Genomic DNA, 22194 nt, shown 5'->3' with positions numbered 1-22194 from the left:
TGTGGTTTACTCCCCTACTTTAAAGTATCCTGGAAGGATTAGTGGAATTAGAGCCTCAGGAGTAGGAGTAGGAGTAGTACAGTGCTACCTCAGGTTACAGACACTTCAGGGATACAGACTCTGCTAACCCAGAAATAGTACCTCGGGTTAAGAACTTTGCTTCAGGATGAGAACAGAAATCGTGTGGCAGCAGCGGGAGGCCCCATTAGCTAAAGTGGTACCTCAGGTTAAGAACAGTTTCAGGTTAGGAACAGACCTCCAGAACGAATTAAGTTCTTAACCCGAGGTACCACTGTAGTGTTTTTTGAGGGGTGACATTATATCCTCCCCCCTCCCTCCAAATCCACCACTTGGGATCCTGAATTGGCCAACTAGTGGATTTACACAAATCCAGAGGAATGGGAACAAACAACATTCGTCTTTGAAAAAAGCATTTTTCTGTTTAAAGGGGAAAGGAAAAAAATATGCTCCAACCATATGAGAAAAGGGTGGTGAGAAATTACTAGTGACATACAAGTAATCCATTGTTTTTCTTTGTCAATGGTTACAAAAGCAGCAGATCTTGGCTGTGAGTCCCGGAAGACAGGTTCCCTGCCTTGCAGGCCTTTTCCACCTGGCTTGGGAGGGTGAGGCCTTGACTGGCTCCAGCTATGAAAGCTGAGGCTGCTGAACAGACTCTGTGGCTGGAGGGGGTTGTTGGCAGGGGGTTGTTGCTGGTGGGTTTTTGTATCTTTATTTTAGATTTTGATGTAAGTGGAAATGGTTCAGTATGGTTTTGTATGGTTTTATTTATTGTTTTTGACTACATTTGTTATGCTGTAGTTCTGTATTTTTCTTCATGCTGTAAGCTGCCTCGACCATGATTTGAACTGTGGAAAGGCGGACATATAAATAAAATTATGTATGGAAGACAGGAGTGCCTGGCGTGCTCTGGTCCATGGGGTCATGAAGAGTCGGACATGACTAAACAACTAAACAGCAACAATGCAAATGTGCGCATGCTCTTGGAACACATCCCACAGGAAATTGATGCTGATGGCATTCTAGGGCACTTGAGACACCCTGAAAAATTGGACAGTACTTCCTCTAACACAGGATGGGGGAATGTGCGGCCTCCAACCCCTATCAGCTGCAGCCAGCAAGACCAGTTGTCCAAGTTGTTGGGAGGTATAGTCCAGCAATATCTGGTTCCTCATATCTGCTGTAACTGAACCATTTTGGCCAAGGGAAAGATGGACTAATAGCTTTTCCCATAGTACCCCTTGATTGTGTGGGGCAGGAGGGTGGGCAGTTATCATTCACATGAGTGGTAGTTGGTTCCAGAAAACAGTCGCCTTGGTTTTCTCTGAAGTGAGATGAGGTCTTTCTTTTTTCATGTATATCCTTCCTTTCTTCTTCCTTCATGATACCCAAAGCAGTGTACATGTGGCTTCCATAGGGTTGCCCATCCAAACCCTGACCAGACTTGAACCTGTTTAGCTTCAGCAAGGTGGCTACCTCATGTGCCTTCAGACCAGACCCTGGGACCATCCATCTGGAGTCAACCAAGACAGGAACAAAGCTGGTTTCAGGAATGTATCAGTCAGGGACACAAACCATTTGGTGGCAAAACTCCTGGTGGTTTCAGTCTCACAGTGAGACGGACATCAATATGAACCAGGCTCTGGAATATTCAGTAGCATCAAAGGGCGTTGGCAGGGTGTCGGCGGAAGAAATTATTATCTTAACACCTCCACCGACCTAGGGAAGAAATTGTTTACAACTTTGCAAGCTCCTCCTGCCTGCTACAAGACGCAGATGCCCACAGCCGTGACAGCAGTGAAAAAGTGAGGTTGGAGAACAGCTCACAACTTCCCATCCCAGGTAAGTTTCAGCATATGTCAGAAATAGGAGTGAGATTGCCATTTATGTATTTGTCAGCCTCTCTAAGCACGTTGGCTATGTCAGTGGGAAGAGGCAGGTGGATCAACCTGCTGGGAAGATGTAAATCCTGTATTATAACACAACATTGATTGTAGTACATTGTGTAGAACAACTCATCCTTGGACACTTTGTTGAGCTCAGTACGGCGTACAAGAGGAAGGTTTATTGTCCATTGTATTGATGTTGCTGGAATTCTGCTAGTGCTGGGAAATATCCCTGAGATTTGTGCAAGTTGCTTGGGCTAAAAACCATTAAGTTTGGGGTGAAATAGATCTTTACTGGGTAGCATAAACTGTTGGCGTAGTGGCAGTGACTGGAATGCATATACCGTTCCTTCAGAAGCTTCTGGCTTCCTATTTCTCAATGTGGCTTAACCCTGATTGCACAGAACCATTCATCCCACACAATCAGAGTTGAAGCACACAGAGAGTTGAATGGAAAGATTTCAGAGAAGTGGTGCCAGGTGGTGAGTTTGGTTGTGAACTTTATGCACAGAATTCCGAATGCGGTTTAAGTTTAAAGTTTCGAACAGGCCCTTTGTTTGTGCCAACAGCCAAATAGGACCTTCCAGTTCATAGCGAGTTTGCTTTCTTTAAAACACTCAGACTTGGGGTTGCGTCCAGTTGTGTTGCTCCGATGAAGGGAGGTTTTTGACCCAGCAGACGCTTGCATCAGTGGATCAGGAATGGAGGGTAACTTCTGCATATTCACACACAAACACACACCCTGCAGACTCCATTGCCCACTCTTGATTAGAGGCTTGGTGGACACTTTGGAACAACATGGGAGGTAGCACCTGAGGCTGCAGAGGGGAGGGCAAATCATCAAAAATAGCCACCCATCCCATTTAGCTAGCAGGTACTTCTGCTGAATTAAACTGGCTTCCGTCAACAGAATGATGATAAAACCCTTTGATAGTACAAGTGGGGCTTGCCACAGAATGTTGGACTGTGGTGAGTTGGTCCTGTGCAGCTTTTGGCCAGATAGCTGTATCCTTTTCCGTTCCCCCAGCTTCCTGTTATTTTACTCCAACAGATACTTAGTGGTTTCTGGCCATGGAACAGGCTCAGCCCTCATCGGGGTCCTCACCCCTTGGGCTTATTTTCTTTCTGTCCTTCTCTCTCTCTCTCTCTCTCTCTCTCTCTCTCTCTCTCTCTCCACACCCACCCACACCCTGCAAGCCTTGGTGTTTTCCAAAGCCTGGGGTTACATGGATGATGTGCATGGATGATGTTATTCTTATATTTTGGCTGCGTAAATTTTGATACTCAGTGAATTCACTATTAGTAGATAGGACTTTATGGGCAAGGAAACAACTGAGTTGTTTACCTGCTGTCCCTTAATATGTGTTTCAACCTCAGTTTGGAGGCATCTGAAGGCAGCCCTGTATCGGGAAATTTTTAATGTCTAATGTTTTACCATTTTTTATGTGCTGTAAGCCGCCCAGAGTGGGAAACCCAGCCAGATTGGTAGGGTATAAGTACAACAACAACAACATTTTGAGCTGTAATTTTTATTACCTGTACCCCTTTAATCTTTCCTGTTGTTGTCTAAATGTTTACTACGCAGGCAAATAAAGAGAACCTTAACTAGTTGCCATGAATTTCGCTCTGGGCAAGATGCTGATGCTGATTGCATTCTTCTTTGTGGGTATCTTTTCAACCATCTTTAACAGGCGGTATTCCCACTGGACTTTACTATTGTTCAGGATCATGATCAGGTAAGTGTTTACCTAGGGAGATATATGGGGTGACTTGTAATGCCTTGTTCAAAGCGAGGCGAGCATCAGCATGCATGGTCTTACATAAAACCTGGATGAGAGATCACACAGGAGTCCCTCATCCTTGGCTCTGAATCCTACCCCTACCCCTTGCCTTGGGGAATGTATTTTGGAGAAGAAAAGGCTAAGGAGTAAACCCTACACAAGTGTGGAGTCCCTAAGATGGTTGGATGGTACTTTGCATGTCTCCTTCCAGCAACTCTTGCAGCCAAACATATTGCTCTGCTTTCCTTTGGACCACATCAGTGAGGACGAGAGGAGGGTCTTGTTGTCTGGGCAGCCCAGAACCTCTGTACACTCTGCCCAGGTCTGTTGCCCCAGGCGTGTCACTTTGGTGCTGCTAACGTAGTGGTTGGACTCACCCCCAGAGGCACACTCCATTGTCTCTCGACACAGACAGATGCCAACAACTATGGCTTATTAGAAATTTGCCATAATCTTTGGCCAGAACAGTAAACATATGAACTAAGAAGGGATTCTTTAACTGTGATTCCTCCATCTGGTTTGGACCAGATGACCTTCCAACTCAATTCCATATTGGTACAGGATGTACAAGTTAGGCCAGTTGGCATTTTAATGCAAACCAAAACTAATTTCTCCTTACAGTAGAGTTAGGCAGCTCCTTCCACTCCTCGCTTTAACTGGAAGTGCTTCCTCTAAAGAACCACCAGTACTCTTCATCTTGCTTCTCTCTTTGCTTTTAGGTGCAAGCGTCTGAAGAGGGGCATGAAGGTGAAATTCGTTGAACATGAGGGCTACAGGTTCTGTTATTTCTGCCGAGGGAAACCGGGTTCCCAGCCATCGGTGCTGATGCTTCATGGCTTTTCATTCAACAAAGATATGTGGCTAGACACCATCAAAGTAGGTTTCCATTTTTCCAATTGGGCAACATTCATGTCTCTTTTGTGCCTTCCCTGAGACTGTTGGAAATGACCAAACGTACCCAACTTTTACACCTTCAGCATTTGACTTGGGGCATTCCCCCCCCCCAAGCCATTGTCGAAAAGGCAAGAGTTTCCCCGGTGAGACGTAAAGTGTGAGCAGCTGCCCTAAGGACACACAGCATCCTCATCTTTCTGTAGTGCAGGGGTTGGGGGCACCACGTGGCCCTCCAGATGCTGTTGGACTCCAACTCCCATCAGCACCAGCCGCAATGGCCAATGGAATGGGTGAGAGGAACGTTACTCCAGCAACATCTGGAGGAGCCATAGTTTCCCTACCTCTGATGCAATGTGTTAAGATGCCATAGGTAAAGGTAAACGGACCCCTGACCATTAGGTCCAGTTGTGGCCGACTCTGGGGTTGTGGCGCTCATCTCGTTTTACTGGCCGAGGGAGCCGGCGTACAGCTTCCGGGTCATGTGGCCAGCATGACTAAGCCGCTTCTGGCGAACCAGAGCAGTGCACGGAAACGCTGTTTACCTTCCTGCCGGAGCGGTGCCTATTTATCTACTTGCACTTTGACGTGCTTTCAAACTGCTAGGTTGGCAGGAGTAGGGACCGAGCAACCTGGATCAAAATTGTGGAAGTACTGCTGTGAGGCCAGGCTTGTTGGTCTAGAAAAGGGAGCCAAGCTGGTGTCCCCCAGCTGCTATTGGGCTACAACTCCTGCCGGCCCCATGGCCAATAGTCAAGGATGGTCCCATAAGCCATGTGGTTGGCCACTGTGAGAACAGCATGCTGGACTAGATGTTCCCTTCTAATGTTCCTGTGATGGGAGTTGTAATCCAGTAACAACCTGGCTGCTCCTGGGTTGGGAGTGATTGTTGCATTAGATTTGTTGCATTAGATTTGCATTAGATTTAAAGTCTGGCATTCAGATTTGTTGCATTTATTGCATTTGATTTAAAGTCTGGCATTCAGCTGCCCAACTACCCCATGCTCCAGGGGGGAAAAGGGACCATATCATAAAGAGTGAGTGGATGACCAAGTGGTAAATCTTATTGTTTGCATGATCTTGCATCTCAGGCATTGCAGCTCTGCCTTTTTAACTTAATCCTATCTACCCACTCCATAATACACTCAAATATTTTCTCACTGTATATGTTTCTTTATACCATAGGCTAAATAAGGGCGTAATGGTATTTATTTGGGCACACCAACCACTCCACCCCTTCGATAATGACCAGCCCAATTATGGTTGCTTTGAATTCTCGGCCTCATTTCCAAATGCCGTCTTTCCCCAGCTCTTTCCTAAGGACCTCCACGTGGTCTGCCTTGACATGCCAGGCCACGGAGAAACCACTCGCCTGCTGGCAGAAAGTTACACGGCAGTTAACCAAGTGAAAATGATACACCAGGTAAGGCTGGCAAGCAAGTGGTTCTGGACTGGTAAGGGCGTCACCGTCGCTGAAGTATGGAGATTGCCTTGACTCCAGTTGCTTAAGCTGGAGCCAAGGAACTGGTTTTGCAATCGCTCACCAGCAGGGTGCATTGCAACTTTCCCATTCTTGCGGAAGGTGATGTCTCCTGGACTCAGCTTTCCTTGAAAACCTTCCTGCTCCACAGCCTCTGCTGACTATTACAGTGGTGCCCCGCAAGACGAATGCCTCGCAAGACGGAAAACTCGCTAGACGAAAGAGTTTTCCATTTTGGAGGTGCTTCGCAAAACGAATTTCCTATGGGCTTGCTTTGCAAGACGACAATGTCTTGCGAGTTCCTGCTGGGTTTTTTTCCTCCCCCCCCCCTTTTTCTAAGCCGCTAAGCCGCTTATCAGCTGATCCGATCAGCAGATAAGCCGCTAAAAGCTGCTAAAAGCCACTAATAGCGCTAATCCGCTAATCCTTCAATGGGCTTGCTTCGCAAGACAAAAAAACCGCTAGACGAAGAGAATCACAGAACGGATTATTTTCGTCTTGCGAGGCACCACTGTATTTTAAAGAGAATCCAAAGTAGGAATGACTGGCAGCAGCTAGGGACTTGCTTGGGAAATTCCCTTTGCATGGCGAGTTCCCACCCCCCACCAGGTGGAAATAATGATGCACGACACAATTATTAAGGTTAATGGGCTAAAAAAGACCACAGTTTTATTGGTTACAGGTGATGAGCGGTATTGGCTTAGGCATTGGTCCTAACCGACTATATCCGACTTCAGCCCGTCTGCTTGAAGTCCAGGAAGGGTTAACCACCAGTAGGGGGAGTCCTGCTGATGCACATCAACTAGGAACTTCCCCGGGTCACCGATAGGGGGCGTGCCTTAGGCCCTCACCTCCTTAGGCTTCGGATAGGGCCACGCCCCCCGGAATCCTTTATCGGACTACCCTTCCATGTGGGGGGCAGGTGATGGCGTTACCTCCCCTCTTCCATCTACAGAACTATACCAATGCCTAATCACCAATACCCAGAAAGTTGTGACGATTTGCTACAAGGTAGGCGAAAACCAAGTGGCTGGTGCCAATTTGCCAAGTGGAAAAATTCCTACCAGGCCCCTCAACAGCGACCAACCAAGGTCTATAGCAAGGTCAAAGACAAAACCTTAAAGGGCGGGAGGGTGGGAAAGCCAAACAGCTGTGGAGCGGCAAAGAGGGAGATCCCTGGCCGCGTCCTGCCTTAAATAGGGCAGGCCATGCCTCCAGAGCCAGCCGATTGGCTGGCCAGGTGGTGACACGGCCGGGAATCCCAATCGCGCGGGAGCTGGGCTCCAGCCACTGCGCGTGTGGTAGGGCCGTGAAGCCCACAACCCCACCTCCGCTGAAGGGCAGAAGTGACTAAACCGGTAAGGACACCTTTAACATCCAGCTTAACCTCGTGCTTCTTTCAGTTTGTTGAGTGCATTGGCCTGAACCAAAAGCCTTTCCACCTGGTTGGCATGTCCATGGGCGGAATGATTGCTGGTGTTTATGCGGCTCAGTATCCATCTGATGTCTCTCGCTTGTCTCTCCTTTGCCCACCTGGTGAGTGTCTGAGGCAGGGGTGGGGAAGGTCAGACCTGGGGACCAGATGCAACCCCACCTCCCACAACCCCTCGGCCTCTCTATTTCATCCTCCAAACTCTCCCCAGGTCACAACCCTCTCACCAGCCTTGCTTTGCATCCCAGATTCCTGGCTGCAATTTGTCCTTGAACACTGATGATTGCCTCTTGCTTGTCTGACTGAAGGATAGAGAGGGTTGTGTGAGTGTATATGGAAACTAGCCCTATACAGTGGTACCTCAGGTTACATACGCTTCAGGTTACAGACTCCGCTAACTCAGAAATAGTGCTTCAGGTTAAGAACTTTGCTTCAGGATGAGAACAGAAATCGTGCTCCGGCGGCGTGGCGGCAGCAGGAGGCCCCATTAGCTAAAGTGGTGCTTCAGGTTAAGAACAGTTTCAGGTTAAGAACGGACCTCCAGAATGAATTAAGTACTTAACCTGAGGTACCACTGTACTATTAAAGCACATTCTTCCCCTCAAAGAATCCTGGGCACTGCAGTTTATCCCTCACAGAGTTCCCGCTCCCAGCAACACATAACAAACTACCAAGCCCAGAATTATCTGAGGTGGAAAAATGTGCTTTGAATGTGTTCAAAAGGTACAGTGGTACCTCGGGTTACAGATGCTTCAGGTTATGCGTTTTCAGGTTATGGACGCGCCAAAACCCGGAAGTACCAGAACGGATTACTTCTGGGTTTCGGCCATCATGCTTTGCACATGCGCAGAAGCGCCAAATCGCGTCATGCACATGCGCAGACGCAGCACTGCAGGTTGAGAACGTACCTCCCGCATAGATCACATTTGCAACCCGAGGTTCCACTGTACAGTGTTTCGTTCTCAGTGCTGCTCAGAGAGTAGTTTCTCTTCACAGACAGGCACAGTTGTACCTCGGTTTTCGAACGTAATCCACTCTGGAAGACTGTTCGACTTCTGAAACATTCAAAAACCGAAGCACAAAGGGAGGTCTGCAGATTTAATTGAGAAAATTGAGAAACACTCAACGGAAGCCGTTTGACTTCTGAGGTGCTTTCGAAAACCGAGGTACCACTGTATACAAATATATACAATATACGGGGAGGAACCTAACCCATACATTCTTACATAAATTTGAAATTATTATCCTAACACATATGTTAATATCAATAGCGTACCACGTTTGGCAACTGTGCTAGGACTATTGAGGTAGCCACCAGCAATATTCCTTGCTCCATTAGCTCACTCCAGTCCCAACTTCTATTCCAGCTGCTACCAACTTGGCCTTGCAGATATTTGCTGCACTACAACTCCCATCAGCCCTTGCCAGCATGCTCTTACTGCCTGGGGCTGATGGGAGTTGTGGTCCAACAACATCTAGATGGGGTCAGGCTGGCAAAAGCTATTGCGGACTTTCAGCACTGTTCTGTGGTTCCAGATCTCCCATTTATAGCAACCGGTTGACCAGTAACTACATTTCTAAGCCACACATTTCCTCCCAACTCTTTAGGCCTACGGTATGCAGCAGATAATGAGTTCATCAAACGTTTGAAGGAGCTGCGGAAATCTACCAACTCACACAGCAACCCTCTGGTTCCTTTGACCGTAAAACAGGGAGAAAGTTTGCTCAGACTTGGCTTATACCATCCCAGCAGTACAAACATGCAGGTGAAGAGGTAGCGCCCTGAAAAATTGTAGTGCTCTGGCCTAATAGTTTGTAGGAGGAGGAGTTTGGAGTTTGGATTTGATATCCCGCTTTATCACTACCCGAAGGAGTCTCAAAGCGGCTAACATTCTCCTTTCCCTTCCTCCCCCACAACAAACACTCTGTGAGGTGAGTGGGGCTGAGAGACTTCAGAGAAGTGTGACTAGCCCAAGGTCACCCAGCAGCTGCATGTGGAGGAGCGGGAAAGCGAACCCAGTTCACCAGATTACGAGTCTACCGCTCTTAACCACTTGTCCACCTCCCTGCCTGCCTGTCTTCTGCAGCATTTGGTGGTACAGGCAGGAGAGGCACGAGACGAAATCTGAAACAGAAGGCTGGGTAAATACTGTGTTTGGTGAACTTGCAACTTTTCACTTGTCAGGGATTCTTAAGCTCAGTTGGTTAGAGCATGGTGTTGTTAACGCCAAGGTTGCAGGTTCGATCCCCATATGGGACAGCTGCATATTATTGAATTGCAGGGGTTTGGGCTAGAGTCAGGGTTCGGGGAATCGGCTCCCTCCACCCCTGTGGCCATAAATGAGCAGATCAAATGAAAGGAATTCTTACCAGTTAGTTTCTTTAATAAACACAGCGAAGGGCAAAAGAAAGCATCTAACCAGAATGGCGGTGCTCCCAGTAAAGGTCACTTCCCCTCTCCATCCATATTAATCCACGTCACTCCCACATCTTGTAATCTGAGTCTCTGCCCTTTCTGTTCTGACACTTTCTGAGCTCTCCGAGACTTTGGGGAAGGGGGGTGGATACTATCCAGAGACTGTGAATCTGTTAACTCTCTCTCTTCTAGTGTTTCTTCTGCTAGCTGTTCCCCATCCAGTATTTCCCAGCTTCTGCCTTCTGAACTATGCCCTTCTGCAAACCACGGTTCCAAATCTATACTGTCCTCCTGCTCCTGGGAAGATTCAGGATCAGGATCAGGGGAGGGGGGACGGGGAGGCTCCCACCATTCTTCCTCAGTGCAGCCCTCCTCAGCATGGTCTCTGACTGCTAGATGATCCTCAGGGTCTCTTCCAACTCCACAATTCTATGAATCTATGATTTTTAGCTGTGATTGCTGTATTGCCGAGAGTTGGACTTCTTCTTCTTCTTCTTCTTCTTCTTCTTCTTCTTCTTCTTCTTCTTCTTCTTCTTCTTCTTCTTCCTCCTACCTCACCCATCTAGCTGGGCTGCCCCAGCCACTCTAGGCCACCCTTGGGATACCTCACAAGACTACATTTCTATGCTTCTAATTAGGAGAGAGCTCCCACAAGGAACTGCACTGGAAACTTCACCCATCCATTCATTATGTAGTGCCATCAATCTGCATGATGCTTTACAGAGGATAGGTCTCTGCCCGAAGAGCATAAGATAATATAAACAGTGAAATGGCAGGAAAAGGGGGCAAGTGCAGTCGGACCTAAAAGTTGCATGTGTTGAGGTTTGGCTTGGAACACACGGAAGCTGCATTATTTTGGTCAGACCATTTGAAGAGGCACGTAGTGAGACCATTGATCCCCTGCTGGTGAGGCTCGCTGACCTCCCGGAAAAGCAAAAATTTGACCTTTTCCTGTTAGGCAAAGATCATAAGACGACCCAGATGATCGCCAGATTCTGTGTACAGATCTGTAGACACAGACCATCCCTCAACCCAAACTAGTTTGTTAAGAAAATCCCCAAACTCAGTTCCATGGGTGACTCTGGTTCATCTCTCTGTGGTAGCTTAGTTTTAAGTGTCTATACGCTTATCGCATTTATAAATTTTAAATTTATTGTTGTACATTGTTTTAAATGTCTTCTTTCCTTCTGGGATTGTACCCCCAAGCGTGTTTTATAAGCTGGTCTCCAACCATAATAAATTATCTATCTATCTATCTGGTCAGACCACTGGTGTGTGTAGCTTAGTTTTGTCCACAGGGGTTGCCAACCTTTCCAGGCCTTCTTACTTTTCTTTCTTTTCTTCGTCCCTTTAGCTCCTAAAGGGCTATCTGGAAGACAGGAGGCCACACAAGTCTTTCTTCTTAAAATGTAAGTTCAATAGCATTGCCTACGCTCTGCCTGGGGAATTTCACAGAGGCTGATCCTGGTTTCCTATCAATATGCTAGATGGAACAAAGATATGCAGCCCAGCCCAGCTGTTGTCTTGTGTTTTGTTTTGTTTTTAAATATATTTAAATATTATTAACATATAAAACACATATAAATACATTTATGCAATACACATACACAACACGCTACCTTATTTTCATAACATAAAACATACCTACATTACTCTATATAATACCTACCTATGCTATACATATCAACATACCTACACACCTACCCCACACGGACACCCACCAAGGGACTTGACTTCCAGACGTTCTTGTTACGCTACTTTATTTTTCCAACTAGCTTAAACACATTTCATTATTTCTTTAATCTCTTCTTCTATCTTGACTTTACTCTCCTTTCACTCTAATCATTTTCTGGATTCACTCTGTCAGAAGTTCTACTTTTTCTACATAAATTTTGATGTACAGTGTTACCTCGGGTTACATACGCTTCAGGTTACATACACTTCAGGTTACAGACTCCACTAACCCAGAAATATTACCTCGGGTTAAGAACTTTGCTTCAGGATGAGAACAGAAATTGTGCTCTGGTGGTGCGGCGGCAGCAGGAGGCCCCATTAGCTAAAGTGGTACCTCAGGTTAAGAACAGTTTCAGGTTAAGTACGGACCTCCGGAACGAATTAAGTACTTAACCTGAGGTACCACTGTATTCCTTAAAGATAGCCCCCTCCTTATTCACTTTTTGTACCATATCTCCTCTTATCCTCCCTGTTAGTTCAGCAAAATGGAAGCTGTTGTCTTGAGGCAGCAGATTTGCTGCTTGAAGCAGTCCGGCTGCACCTAGGCTCAGCTTAGCTTGCATCCGCTCCATACAGTTAAAGCACTCTTGTACCACATTTAACAGTCAGGGGAAACTCCTGGGAACTGCAGTTTGTTAAGGATGCTGTGAGTTGTAGGCGTGTGAAGTCAGTAGAGGGTGGTGTCCATTGGGATAAGTAGAGCGTTAGGCAGGCGGCCAACAGTAGGTGGAGCCAGAGCCAACCAATCAACTAATTCTAGTTTTGCCCCTTCCCTCCTCCCTGCTTGAGTTCTACAAGGACAGTGCTAAGACTTAAGGTGAAGGAAGCTGATAGCGGGTGCCACCCTCTGGACGGTTGTAAGGAAGAAGGCAAATTTGTCATGAAAAACAGAGTTAGGTTCCTTTTTCCCTTATCAGAGCGTTTTCAAGAAACAGTGCCCCACTTGCTGTAATCGACCAGCTTCCACTGCACCCTTAAAAAACTACATTTCCCAGGATTCCATAAGGGGAAGCCATGACTGTGAAAGCGGCCTAAGAGTTTGTTAAATGTATAGTGTGAATGTGGCCTTGCGCAGAGGCAGATTTAGGGCAGTGCAACCGGTTCTGCCGCGCCGGGTGCCAAGCCTAGGGGGCGCTGCAGGGCATCACAACTATGACGTAATTAATTGAGCAGAACAGAAGGTGAGAGGTGTGGGGCGGGGATGTTGACCTTGTAGAGGGCTCTGCTGAAATTTGAAAGACCAAAATCTGTCCCACCTTGCGCATTTGTAAATAAACCCAAATATTACAAAACAAAAACAGAAAAAGCCATACGTATCCAGATGTCATTAATACTCCAACTTCCATCAGCCTCAACTACCACGGCTAATGATAAGGGATAATAAGAACTGCAGTCCAGCAACAGCTGTGGGGAGAAGGGGGCACAGGGTCTTCAGGCCTGCTGACTTTAGGCACTCCTTTGCTTCGTCACAGAAAAGTGTCAGGACATATCACATTTTATGTCTCTAGCAATCTCTAAAGAAGGGTGCTTATCTGCATTTTCCCACCAACAATAAACAGACCAGGGGGGCAGTGCACACAGCATTAAGATAGGACACACTTTTTCATGTGTGGGGCTGGTCCTGTGTTTCTAAGAAGACATGCAAAGTGACCCTCTGATGATTCAAAATGTTTTGAACCTGGTTGTTGGGCTTCTGGGTTTCTCTTCTGCTGCAAAACAGACGCACACCTAACTTCAGGGCAACAAGCCTGGAAAGGACCACAGAAACAGTCCTCACTCTGATTTTTTCTTGGAAAAGGCTTTTTAGACATGTCCAGCAAGGAGTCCAGGTACCACTTGCATGACAGCATGAGCAAGATCAGGGCTCCAGCGCAAATCATCTGGGGAAGGGAGGACAAGGTAAGCTAACTGGTTAAATCAGCGAGGGTACACTGGGCTAAAGATTTAGGTAATCATATTGACATGGCCTCATGGGGAAAACCTGTGCAGAGCGAATATGAAATTTACAGCCCGTTTTACTTTAAAGGAAAAAAATTATGAAAATGCTATACAGGTGGTATTTAATGCCAAATAAATTAGCAAAGATGTATGGGCAGTGTCCAATAAACTCTGGAAATGTAAACATAAGGAATGGACAAAGCAAGATGTATTTGTACGTAGAGTTAGACGGATGTAACAAATTGAGAGAACTGTTCATGAAATGGTCCTGAACTGGTCTCCTGTAGTGTGCTTTGGTAATAATAATAACAATTTATTATTGATTATTCATTAGAATATTTGTGTGAGATTGTATGGGAAAAATACGGAATAACATATACAATCTTGCTTAAAATGTATATAGGAAGTGCAGTGTAAGCGATGGAAGTCAATCAATGAAATTTTATTATTATTTTCATATTGAGATATTTGTAGAATAAATTTGGAAGAAACTCTTCCAACTTTTCTTCTTCCTTTCTCTTTATTTTTTCTTCTTCTTTTACCTTTTCTTCTTCTTTTCTCTTTTGTTCCTTTTTTCATATATATGTGCTTATTTGAAAAATATATTTATGTATGTATGTATTTGCAATATTTTGCTTATATTTTGTAACAATTATGTTAAATAAATAAAAAATTATTAAGAAAAAAAATTGAAACAATGCACACATTGTTTTGTTGTTTAGGTGATGGATCCTTACGGGGCAGAAATGTTAGCCAAAGCCATCCCTGCCTCCCAAGTGCATATACTGAAGAAATGTGGACATTTCATCACTCTCGATAGGCCCAGGAAACTGTCAAAACTTCTTCTGGAATTCCACTATTCAGTCTGTGGCACAGCAGAGAATAAGAAGATGGCGTAAACTTCGCCAAGGATGGAGCTCATGAAGATTCAAAGCAACTTGGTACCTCAGAAAGGACAATGTGGAAACGACATTTTGAATGTTCCCTTCCCCCCTGCATTTTTCACAACAAAAGGTTTATGGAATATGATATATGGGCTCTCCACAGGGCCTAAACAGAACTGAGGAATTTGCATGCTTCGTTTTCCATGTCGCAACTTGTAATTAGGTCACATCGGTGGGGAGAAACCAACCAACCAACTTGTGGGTATTAGATTTCAGATTGTGATCCTATCCAGGGGCGAGCCCCATTGAATGCACTAGAAGATATTTATAAGTAAACACGTGAAGGGTTGCACCAGATGGCTGCAATGTTATGCTTACTTAACTGGGAATAAGTTCTCTTGAACTTGATGGGTGTAACACTGCAGAAAAAGCATTGAAACTGTGGAAGATAAAATAGGCCTTCTCAATCTAAGGAATAATGTTTTGAAATACAGTGGTACCTCGGGTTACGTACGCTTCAGGTTACATACGCTTCAGGTTACAGACTCCGCTAACCCAGAAATATTACCTCAGGTTAAGAACTTTGCTTTAGGATGAGAACAGAAATCGTGCTCCGGCGGAGCGGCAGCAGCAGGAGGCCCCATTAGCTAAAGTGGTGCTTCAGGTTAAGAACAGTTTCAGGTTAAGAGCGGACCTCCGGAACAAATTAAGTACTTAACCTGAGGTAACACTATATGGTGAAATCATCTAAGGTACATGGCATTTTTGAACACTTCCCCCCATTTTAAAACTGAACTGTATCCACATATGAAATCTTTGCTTAATTTTGACCTGTTGGCAGCAAGTCACCCAGCCACCTCCTATGAATATTTGACTTATGCATCAGAGCAGGAGAACGCATTAGATAAAGGTGAGTCCCAGGGTGAAGTGGGATACTGCAGAAAAAACTGGGGTTGGTCAGAGGCAAAGCTGGGTCTCTGCAAGATGGCATGATTTGAAGCAAGGACCCTTGAAGTGCTTTGTGGTGCTTTGATGATGCAGATATTTTAAAAATGCTGCAGACAAGCATCTCCTAAAAGTGAACGTACCTGTCATTCACCCAAAGGTCCCAGAGTGGGTTACAACAATTAAAGCACAAACATGTTACAGAAATGAGGTGAGTCCTAAAAATATGTATCTTGGGTATTAAAAGCCAGGGTAAAGAAGTGTGTCTTCAGCACTCACCAAAACCTATACAGTGGTACCTTGGTTCTCAAACTTAATCTGTTCTGGAAGTCCATTCCAAAACCAAAGCATTCCAAAACCAAGGCGCTCTTTCCCATAGAAAGTCATGCAAAATGGATTAATCCGTTCCAGCAATTTAACATGAATTTTGCTATGTAACGAGACCATTGATCCATAAAATGAAAGCAATAAACAAGGTACACAAAGTCACACAAGCAATCAATCAATCAGTAGCTGAACTGGGTTCCACACAGTCACAAAAACAAAAAAAGCTGCAAAATAAACACGCAAAATAAATAGCAAAAATAGACGGACCTCAGTGTAACACTCAAAACGGAAGTGTGACACTCAAATCGTCAGCGTAACACTCAAAAAGGAGCATGTTCAGCTTCAGAAAATCGTTCGCAAAGCGGAACACTTACTTCAAGGTTTGCAGTGTTTGGGTTCCAAGTTGTTTGAGTACCAAGGTGTTGAGAACCAAGGTACCACTGTATAATGAAGATGCCAGACACAACGCTGTTCTACAACATAGGGGCTTCCACAGAGGATGCCTTCTCCTGGACTACACTGTCTGAGGAGAGTGGAACAGCCATTAGGGTCCCCTTTGCTGAACATAACACCTGAGGGGATCTGTAGGGAAGGAGGCAGGCTTTCAGGTGTTTAGGACCATGTCAGGGTCAGATGATGGGGAAGGAGGACCAAACACCAGAACAGAGGGAGAGCTCCACTGTGACGGACAGGCCCAGCCAATCAGAGAGAATGCTTGTACCTGGAAATCAAATCCTCCTTAGCTCCCACCAGCAAATCAATGTTAAAAATTTCTAGCACAAAAGCTCCTGGATCTATTTGTCTGCAGGTTGGTAAGTTTCTTATCCAGAGGCACCTCTCTCACATCCAGTTTTCAGGGCAGTTGCCCACTAAAACTTTAATAATCCCTTCAATAATCATGGGGAAACCACTGCAGCTATCTTTCTGAGATTTGGTAGGATTCTTATCACCAATTATTGCCTGGAATTGTATTGAAAATAAAAAGGGAACATGTGGCTGCTTTTTGGGGGGTGGGGGACACATTTTAGAGGTGTCCAGTGTAAAAGCCCTTGGACCTATTTGCCTATTATTAAGTCAGGATTTATCCAATGGAGAGGGGTAGGGAGTACTTTTCCTGCAAATTTCATCCACTTCTGTCAAAATGGGGGAAGTGTTAGCCATTCTTTATTTCTTTCCCTATAGTGAAAGTGGGAGAACTGGAGTAGATTCCAAAACTGTAACACCTGCTCCTGTTGGGAAAACCACTGCAAATTTCTAAAATTTGACAGGATTCGTGTAATACAGTGGTACCTCAGGTTACATACGCTTCAGGTTACAGACTCCACTAACCCAGAAATAGTGCTTCAGGTTAAGAACTTTGCTTCAGGATGAGAACAGAAATTGTGCTCCGGCGGCGTGGCGGCAGCAGGAGGCCCCATTAGCTAAAGTGGTGCTTCAGGTTAAGAACAGTTTCAGGTTAAGTACGGACCTCTGGAATGAATTAAATACTTAACCTGAGGTACCACTGTAGAAGGAATGACATAGCCTGCAAATTTCATTCAATTCTATTTTTTAAAAGTGTGGGGGTGGGTGGAGTGATACTGAATTTTTTTTTTAGTTCCCAATAGTGAATGAGAGGGAAAAAGAAGTAGATATGATTGCCAAAGGGATGGATGATATTGATAAGCAAAGAAAAGCCAGGAGAGGGCACCAAGCGCCAAGAAAAGGCAGATGTGAGAGAGAGTAAAAAAAGATTCAAAAGATTTACGGGCTGCTCCCATACGTACCCTGCTGTGATACTGTTATACGGAAAGGATTTTTGTCCACCCTCCCAAAGAAATGTCTATTTTTAAGTTATTTTTTACTGACCACGCCTGCAGATTCCCTGCTTTGTTACGACCTCAGCTCTTAGGGTTGGGGCTGGCCTGTGGGTAGCAGAGCCAGCCGGCCCATGAGGTGATGTGAGGCAGTCTCCTCGGTCAGCAGACCTGGCCTCCTCCACATGTGCTCATCTGCCGCTGCAGCCACCTCCTCCATGTCCAGCCACTGTCTCCATGTGCACCCAACCTCCTCCCCTGGGCATCGCCTCCTCCTCTGTGCATGTGTGCACATTGTGGCACCAGCACTTTCAATTGCTGCTGCCTTTCCATGGAGCCCTGTTTGTGGGCATCACAGAGGCCTCTGTTTGAAAGGTTGCCTGGTCCACATCTGGTTTCAAGAACCATAAGAACAGACAGCAGGGGGCCTTGCACCATTAGCACCTAGACATCAGATCAAGCAGGCACAAAGGGCAGCCACAGGCCCCATCCACACCTCACATTTAAAGCAGTATCATACCACTTTGTTTGTTTATTGGTTTTCACATATTACATTACAAGTGTACCATAGCCAACACCATTTCCTCCCCATCCCCCCATACATTTACATTTATACTTCCTCAATCCATCATATTATTCTTTTCTCCTTCCTCCCACTTCCCTCCACCCCCACTCGATTTCCTCCACATTACACAATTTACAATAATCTTTGCATTCTACAGTCTTCTCAAATCATCTATATATTCTTATTATCTTTCCTTACTAATTTTTCTTCCATCCAATACTTCACATTTTAATCTAGGCATATTAGCGTATCTTTTTTTGGGCAATATTTTGCCATATATTCGTCAAAACATTTCCACTCCTTTTTTAATTTTTGATTCGACTGATTTCTTATTATAGCAGTTAATTTTGCCAAAATTAAATATTCATTTAGTTTACAAATCCATTCCTCCTTTGTGGGTATAGTTTGTGACTTCTACCTAGCAGCAATCTGCAAGCCAGCCTTTTCCTGAAGTTCTTTTTGCTCTTGTTCTTGCATATTTTTTACCATAAGTTTTGTCTTTTCCATATTCATTTTAAAGCCAGACACCTTGCCAAAGTCATATATTATCTTTATTGCTTTAGCAATACTGGCTTCTGGTTCTTCTGTTGTTAACAAAATATCATCCGCAAAGGCCCTGATCTTAAAAACCTCTTTTCCCAATGTTATTCCTATAATCTCTTTGTCTTTCCTTATTTCCGACAGAAATATTTCTAATGTCAATATAAAAAGGTGAGAGGACACCCTTGTCTGGTGCCCTTCTCCACTGGAAAGCATTCTGTCCTGACACTATTAATTATTAGACTAGCCTTCTGCTTCTCATAAATCGCATTTATACCTCGTATCATACCACTTTGAACAGCCATGGCTTCCCCCTCCCCACAAATCCCGAGAACTGTATTTGTGGCGGGTGCTGAGAATTGTCTGGAGACCTCTATTCCCCTCACAAAGCTACAATTCCCAGAGTTCCCTGGGAAGAGCGGTTGACTCTTAAATCACTCTGTGGATTGTAGGTCTGTGAAGGGAATGGAGGAGTCTCCAATTTCCCCCACCCTTAACAAATTACACTTATCAAGAATCCTTTGGGGGAAGCCATGAATGCTCAGTGGCATGAGAGGCAAATGTGGTCTCCGTCTTCCCCGCAATGGTGAGATATGTTGTCAATTCATAAATTTGCATCTATACATAGAAAAATAGCACATGCAAGTTTTATGTTTATCTACTTCCTCCAGTGGCTTTGCCACTCTTCAGGCGAACAGCACAAAGCAGTTTAATATAAATGCTAAATCGAGTAAGCAACACTTATTGCTACATAATAATGCCTTGCCAAGGAATTGCTTTGGGTGAGATCACTCTTCAATGGGTTGCATCACCAATGAATAAATTGGGTCCATATTGGATATGGAATCATCACTTCCTCTTGGAGAAATGAACACCTGGTCAGGTAATGGAAGAAACAACTGAATATTGTAAAACCAGTTTAAACTGTAGGGTTCCTGTGTGCTCTCAGTATACAGTGGTACCTCGGGTTACATACACTTCAGGTTACAGACTCCGCTAACCCAGAAATAGTGCTTCAGGTTAAGGACTTTGCTTCAGGATGAGAACAGAAATCATGCTCCAGCGGCGCGGCGGCAGCGGGAGGCCCCATTTGCTAAAGTGGTGCTTCAGGTTAAGAACAGTTTCAGGTTAAGAACGGATCTCTGGAACGAATTAAGTACTTAACCCAAGGTACCATTGTATTTTGAAAACTTAGGGGAATTGGGGGTATTTTTAAGATTACCTGGGATGGCCCAAGACATTTTGCCACCTGAGGTGAGGGGCAAGATGAGGGCAGTCCCACTTATTACGTGCACAGAAGCGGGATGGACTGGTGCTTGATTCTTATATCAACACTGAAGAAGGAATAGTGGCCTCTTGCAGGCAGCAAACTAGTATAGTGGATGCAAGGCAAGCCATGTGATACGCACAGCTCTATCCTACAAATCTTGTCCCTATTCATTAGCAGCTGCCGCCTGAGGCAACTGCAACACTCTGCCTAATCAAAGGGCCAGCTCTGAGATTATCTTCATCTCAAAAGAAATCACAGCAAAAGGAACAATGATCTATTTGGAAAACATCAGAGAACCTGAGAAATTGCATAAACAAAGGAATAACAAAAATATGAGCATTTGGAATTGGAGAGGAAGAAACAAGATTTGTTGTTGTTACAGTTTATTTATATAATAGGGTGTTGTTGCTGTTGCTTCTATACTACCCTTCATCTGAGGAACACAGGGTGGTTTACAATATAAAAACACAAAAATACGTAACATAGTAACAAATAAAAACAACACACACACTTAGTTCAAAAGGCCGTCGTTTGTTTAATTAGCCATAGGTAGGCCCTGAATGCTCAGTGGAAGGACAGGTCCTGAAGCTCAGTGGAAGGACAGGTCCTGAAGCTGAGGCTCCAATACTTTGGCCACCTCATGAGAAGAGAAGACTCCCTGGAAAAGACCCTGAGGTTGGGAAAGATGCAGGGCACAAGGAGAAGGGGACGACAGAGGACGAGATGGGTGGACAGGGTTCTCGAAGCTACCAGCATGAGTTTGACCAAAGTGCGGGAGGCAGTGGAAGACAGGAGTGCCTGGCGTGCTCTGGTCCATGGGGTCACGAAGAGTCGGACACGACTAAACGACTAAACAACAACAAAGGCCTGGGAGAAGAGGAATGTTGTTGCCTGTTGCCTAAAGATATGCAATGAAGGTGCCAGGCGAACCTCCTTGGGGAGAGCATTCCACAAGCAGGGAGTCACCACAGGAAAGGCCCATTCTTGTGTTGCTGTCTTATAGAGGCCTCTGGTGGAGGAGGCAGATGAAGAAGGACCTCAAATGATGACTGCAGAGTTCAGGTTGCTTCATATGGAGAGAGGCAGTCCAAACAAAATCTACAGTAGCATACCAAAAAAAGGCCCTGAAGCAAAACAATCACAGCAGAAATCACAACACAGGATGGCAGGAAGAGAATCTTTTCCAAAGGACTGAAGGATCAAATGAATGTTGCAAAAATGTTGAAATGAAATTACTTGGCTCTTGTAAGAATGTTTAAAGAATTAGGTAAAAAGGTAATGGTTATGAGAAGCTGGTAAAAATAAGATTTAAGTTTTACGTTTTAAGGTTTTTTATAAGATAAGATGAAAATAGAGCAAGGTAATGTAATGACAGAATATTATGAATTATGGAAAGGATTTGCTGTGACAATTATTAATCAAGATACAAGAGATGGGAGGAGGAGGAGGTAATGGAAAGAAGGTAATGAAAGTGGAGAATTTGAAAATGATGGTTTTATTTTTTATTTTTTCTGTTTTTGTCTTTTTTCTCTGTAATTTTGTCTTTTTTTCTTTGTAATTTTAAAAATTCTTTTTTCAATAAATATCATTATAAAAAAACAAACACAAATTGCACCCAGAACATTTTGTGGCAGCTTACGCAGATGATCTATGAGATTTAAAATATGTCTGCAGGCTACTGTCCGGGAAACATTTTCAGAAATTCAACTTGGGAGCCTTGGCTCTTAAGGTTTGTGTGAATGGGGTTTCTACCACTGAAGGTGGCATAAGAAAGACCTGGGAACAATTTAGAATTTGTTAATAAAATTCTGGCAAGGTTGCTCAGTGTCTTCCCTTTGTTATGGAGATTAACTGATGGATCTCAGCAGGCCTGGATTTAGGTTTGATGAGGCCCTAAACTACTGAAGGTAATGGGGCCCTTTGTATGTCCCCCTGTCTTTTGTCAACAACAAATTGTCGCTGTTTTTTGTGTTGAATATATGCTATATGGTAATTTATGGACCTAATAGGTCCATATACAATGCAAAACACTGTTGCTGTATGTAGGTTTTATTTTATTTGGTTTCTTATCTTATATTTTGGAAATGTAGATCCAGGTTTGTTTTACTTTAATGTTTTTGGGTGGAGGGGGGCCTAAGCTATAGCTTATATGTAAATCCGGCACTGGATGTCAGCAGATGGCTGCTCTGACAAATAATCTTACTGGGATTCCTGTGCAAGGAGACAACTGCTTCTGCTTCCTGGGGCTGATGGATCTTGTCATCAGAAGGCAACTACAGGCCAGTTAG

General features: G+C 44.6%; 1 protein-coding gene across 4 annotated transcripts; it reads left to right on the top strand.

Annotated features, from left to right (window-relative positions):
* The first annotated feature begins 1721 nt into the window (after positions 1 to 1721).
* Positions 1722 to 14820, top strand: LOC308581630 (monoacylglycerol lipase ABHD6-like). 4 transcript variants are annotated; one of them, XM_081184314.1, is made up of 9 exons: positions 1722 to 1863; positions 3493 to 3643; positions 4408 to 4564; positions 5889 to 6002; positions 7463 to 7595; positions 9100 to 9257; positions 11262 to 11316; positions 13440 to 13540; positions 14302 to 14820. In XM_081184314.1, exons 2-9 carry the CDS (start codon positions 3522 to 3524, stop codon positions 14476 to 14478), a joined length of 1017 nt encoding a protein of 338 aa, XP_081040440.1. In that variant the 5' UTR covers positions 1722 to 1863; positions 3493 to 3521; the 3' UTR covers positions 14479 to 14820. The 4 variants fall into 4 exon arrangements, with proteins under 4 accessions (XP_081040440.1, XP_081040441.1, XP_081040442.1 ...); XM_081184315.1 differs by having other exon boundaries at positions 1736 to 1867; positions 3503 to 3643; XM_081184316.1 differs by having other exon boundaries at positions 1756 to 1863; positions 3599 to 3643.
* Positions 14821 to 22194: the final 7374 nt, after the last annotated feature.

Source organism: Podarcis bocagei (assembly GCF_964188305.1).
Source record: "Podarcis bocagei genome assembly, chromosome: 2".
Taxonomy (NCBI): Eukaryota; Metazoa; Chordata; class Lepidosauria; order Squamata; family Lacertidae; genus Podarcis; species Podarcis bocagei.
Note: the sequence above shows the minus strand (reverse complement) of the source record. Positions and strands in the feature narration are given on the sequence as shown.

What these genes read in the sequence shown, in the direction of transcription:
- LOC308581630 (XM_081184314.1), top strand. Translation starts at nt 3,522, where the DNA reads ATGAATTTCGCTCTGGGCAAGATGCTGATGCTGATTGCATTCTTCTTT. An exon ending in AAGTGAAAATGATACACCAG is followed by an intron (nt 6,003 to 7,462) that starts GTAAGGCTGGCA and finishes TGCTTCTTTCAG; the next exon opens with TTTGTTGAGTGCATTGGCCT. An exon ending in TCTGGGGAAGGGAGGACAAG is followed by an intron (nt 13,541 to 14,301) that starts GTAAGCTAACTG and finishes TTTGTTGTTTAG; the next exon opens with GTGATGGATCCTTACGGGGC.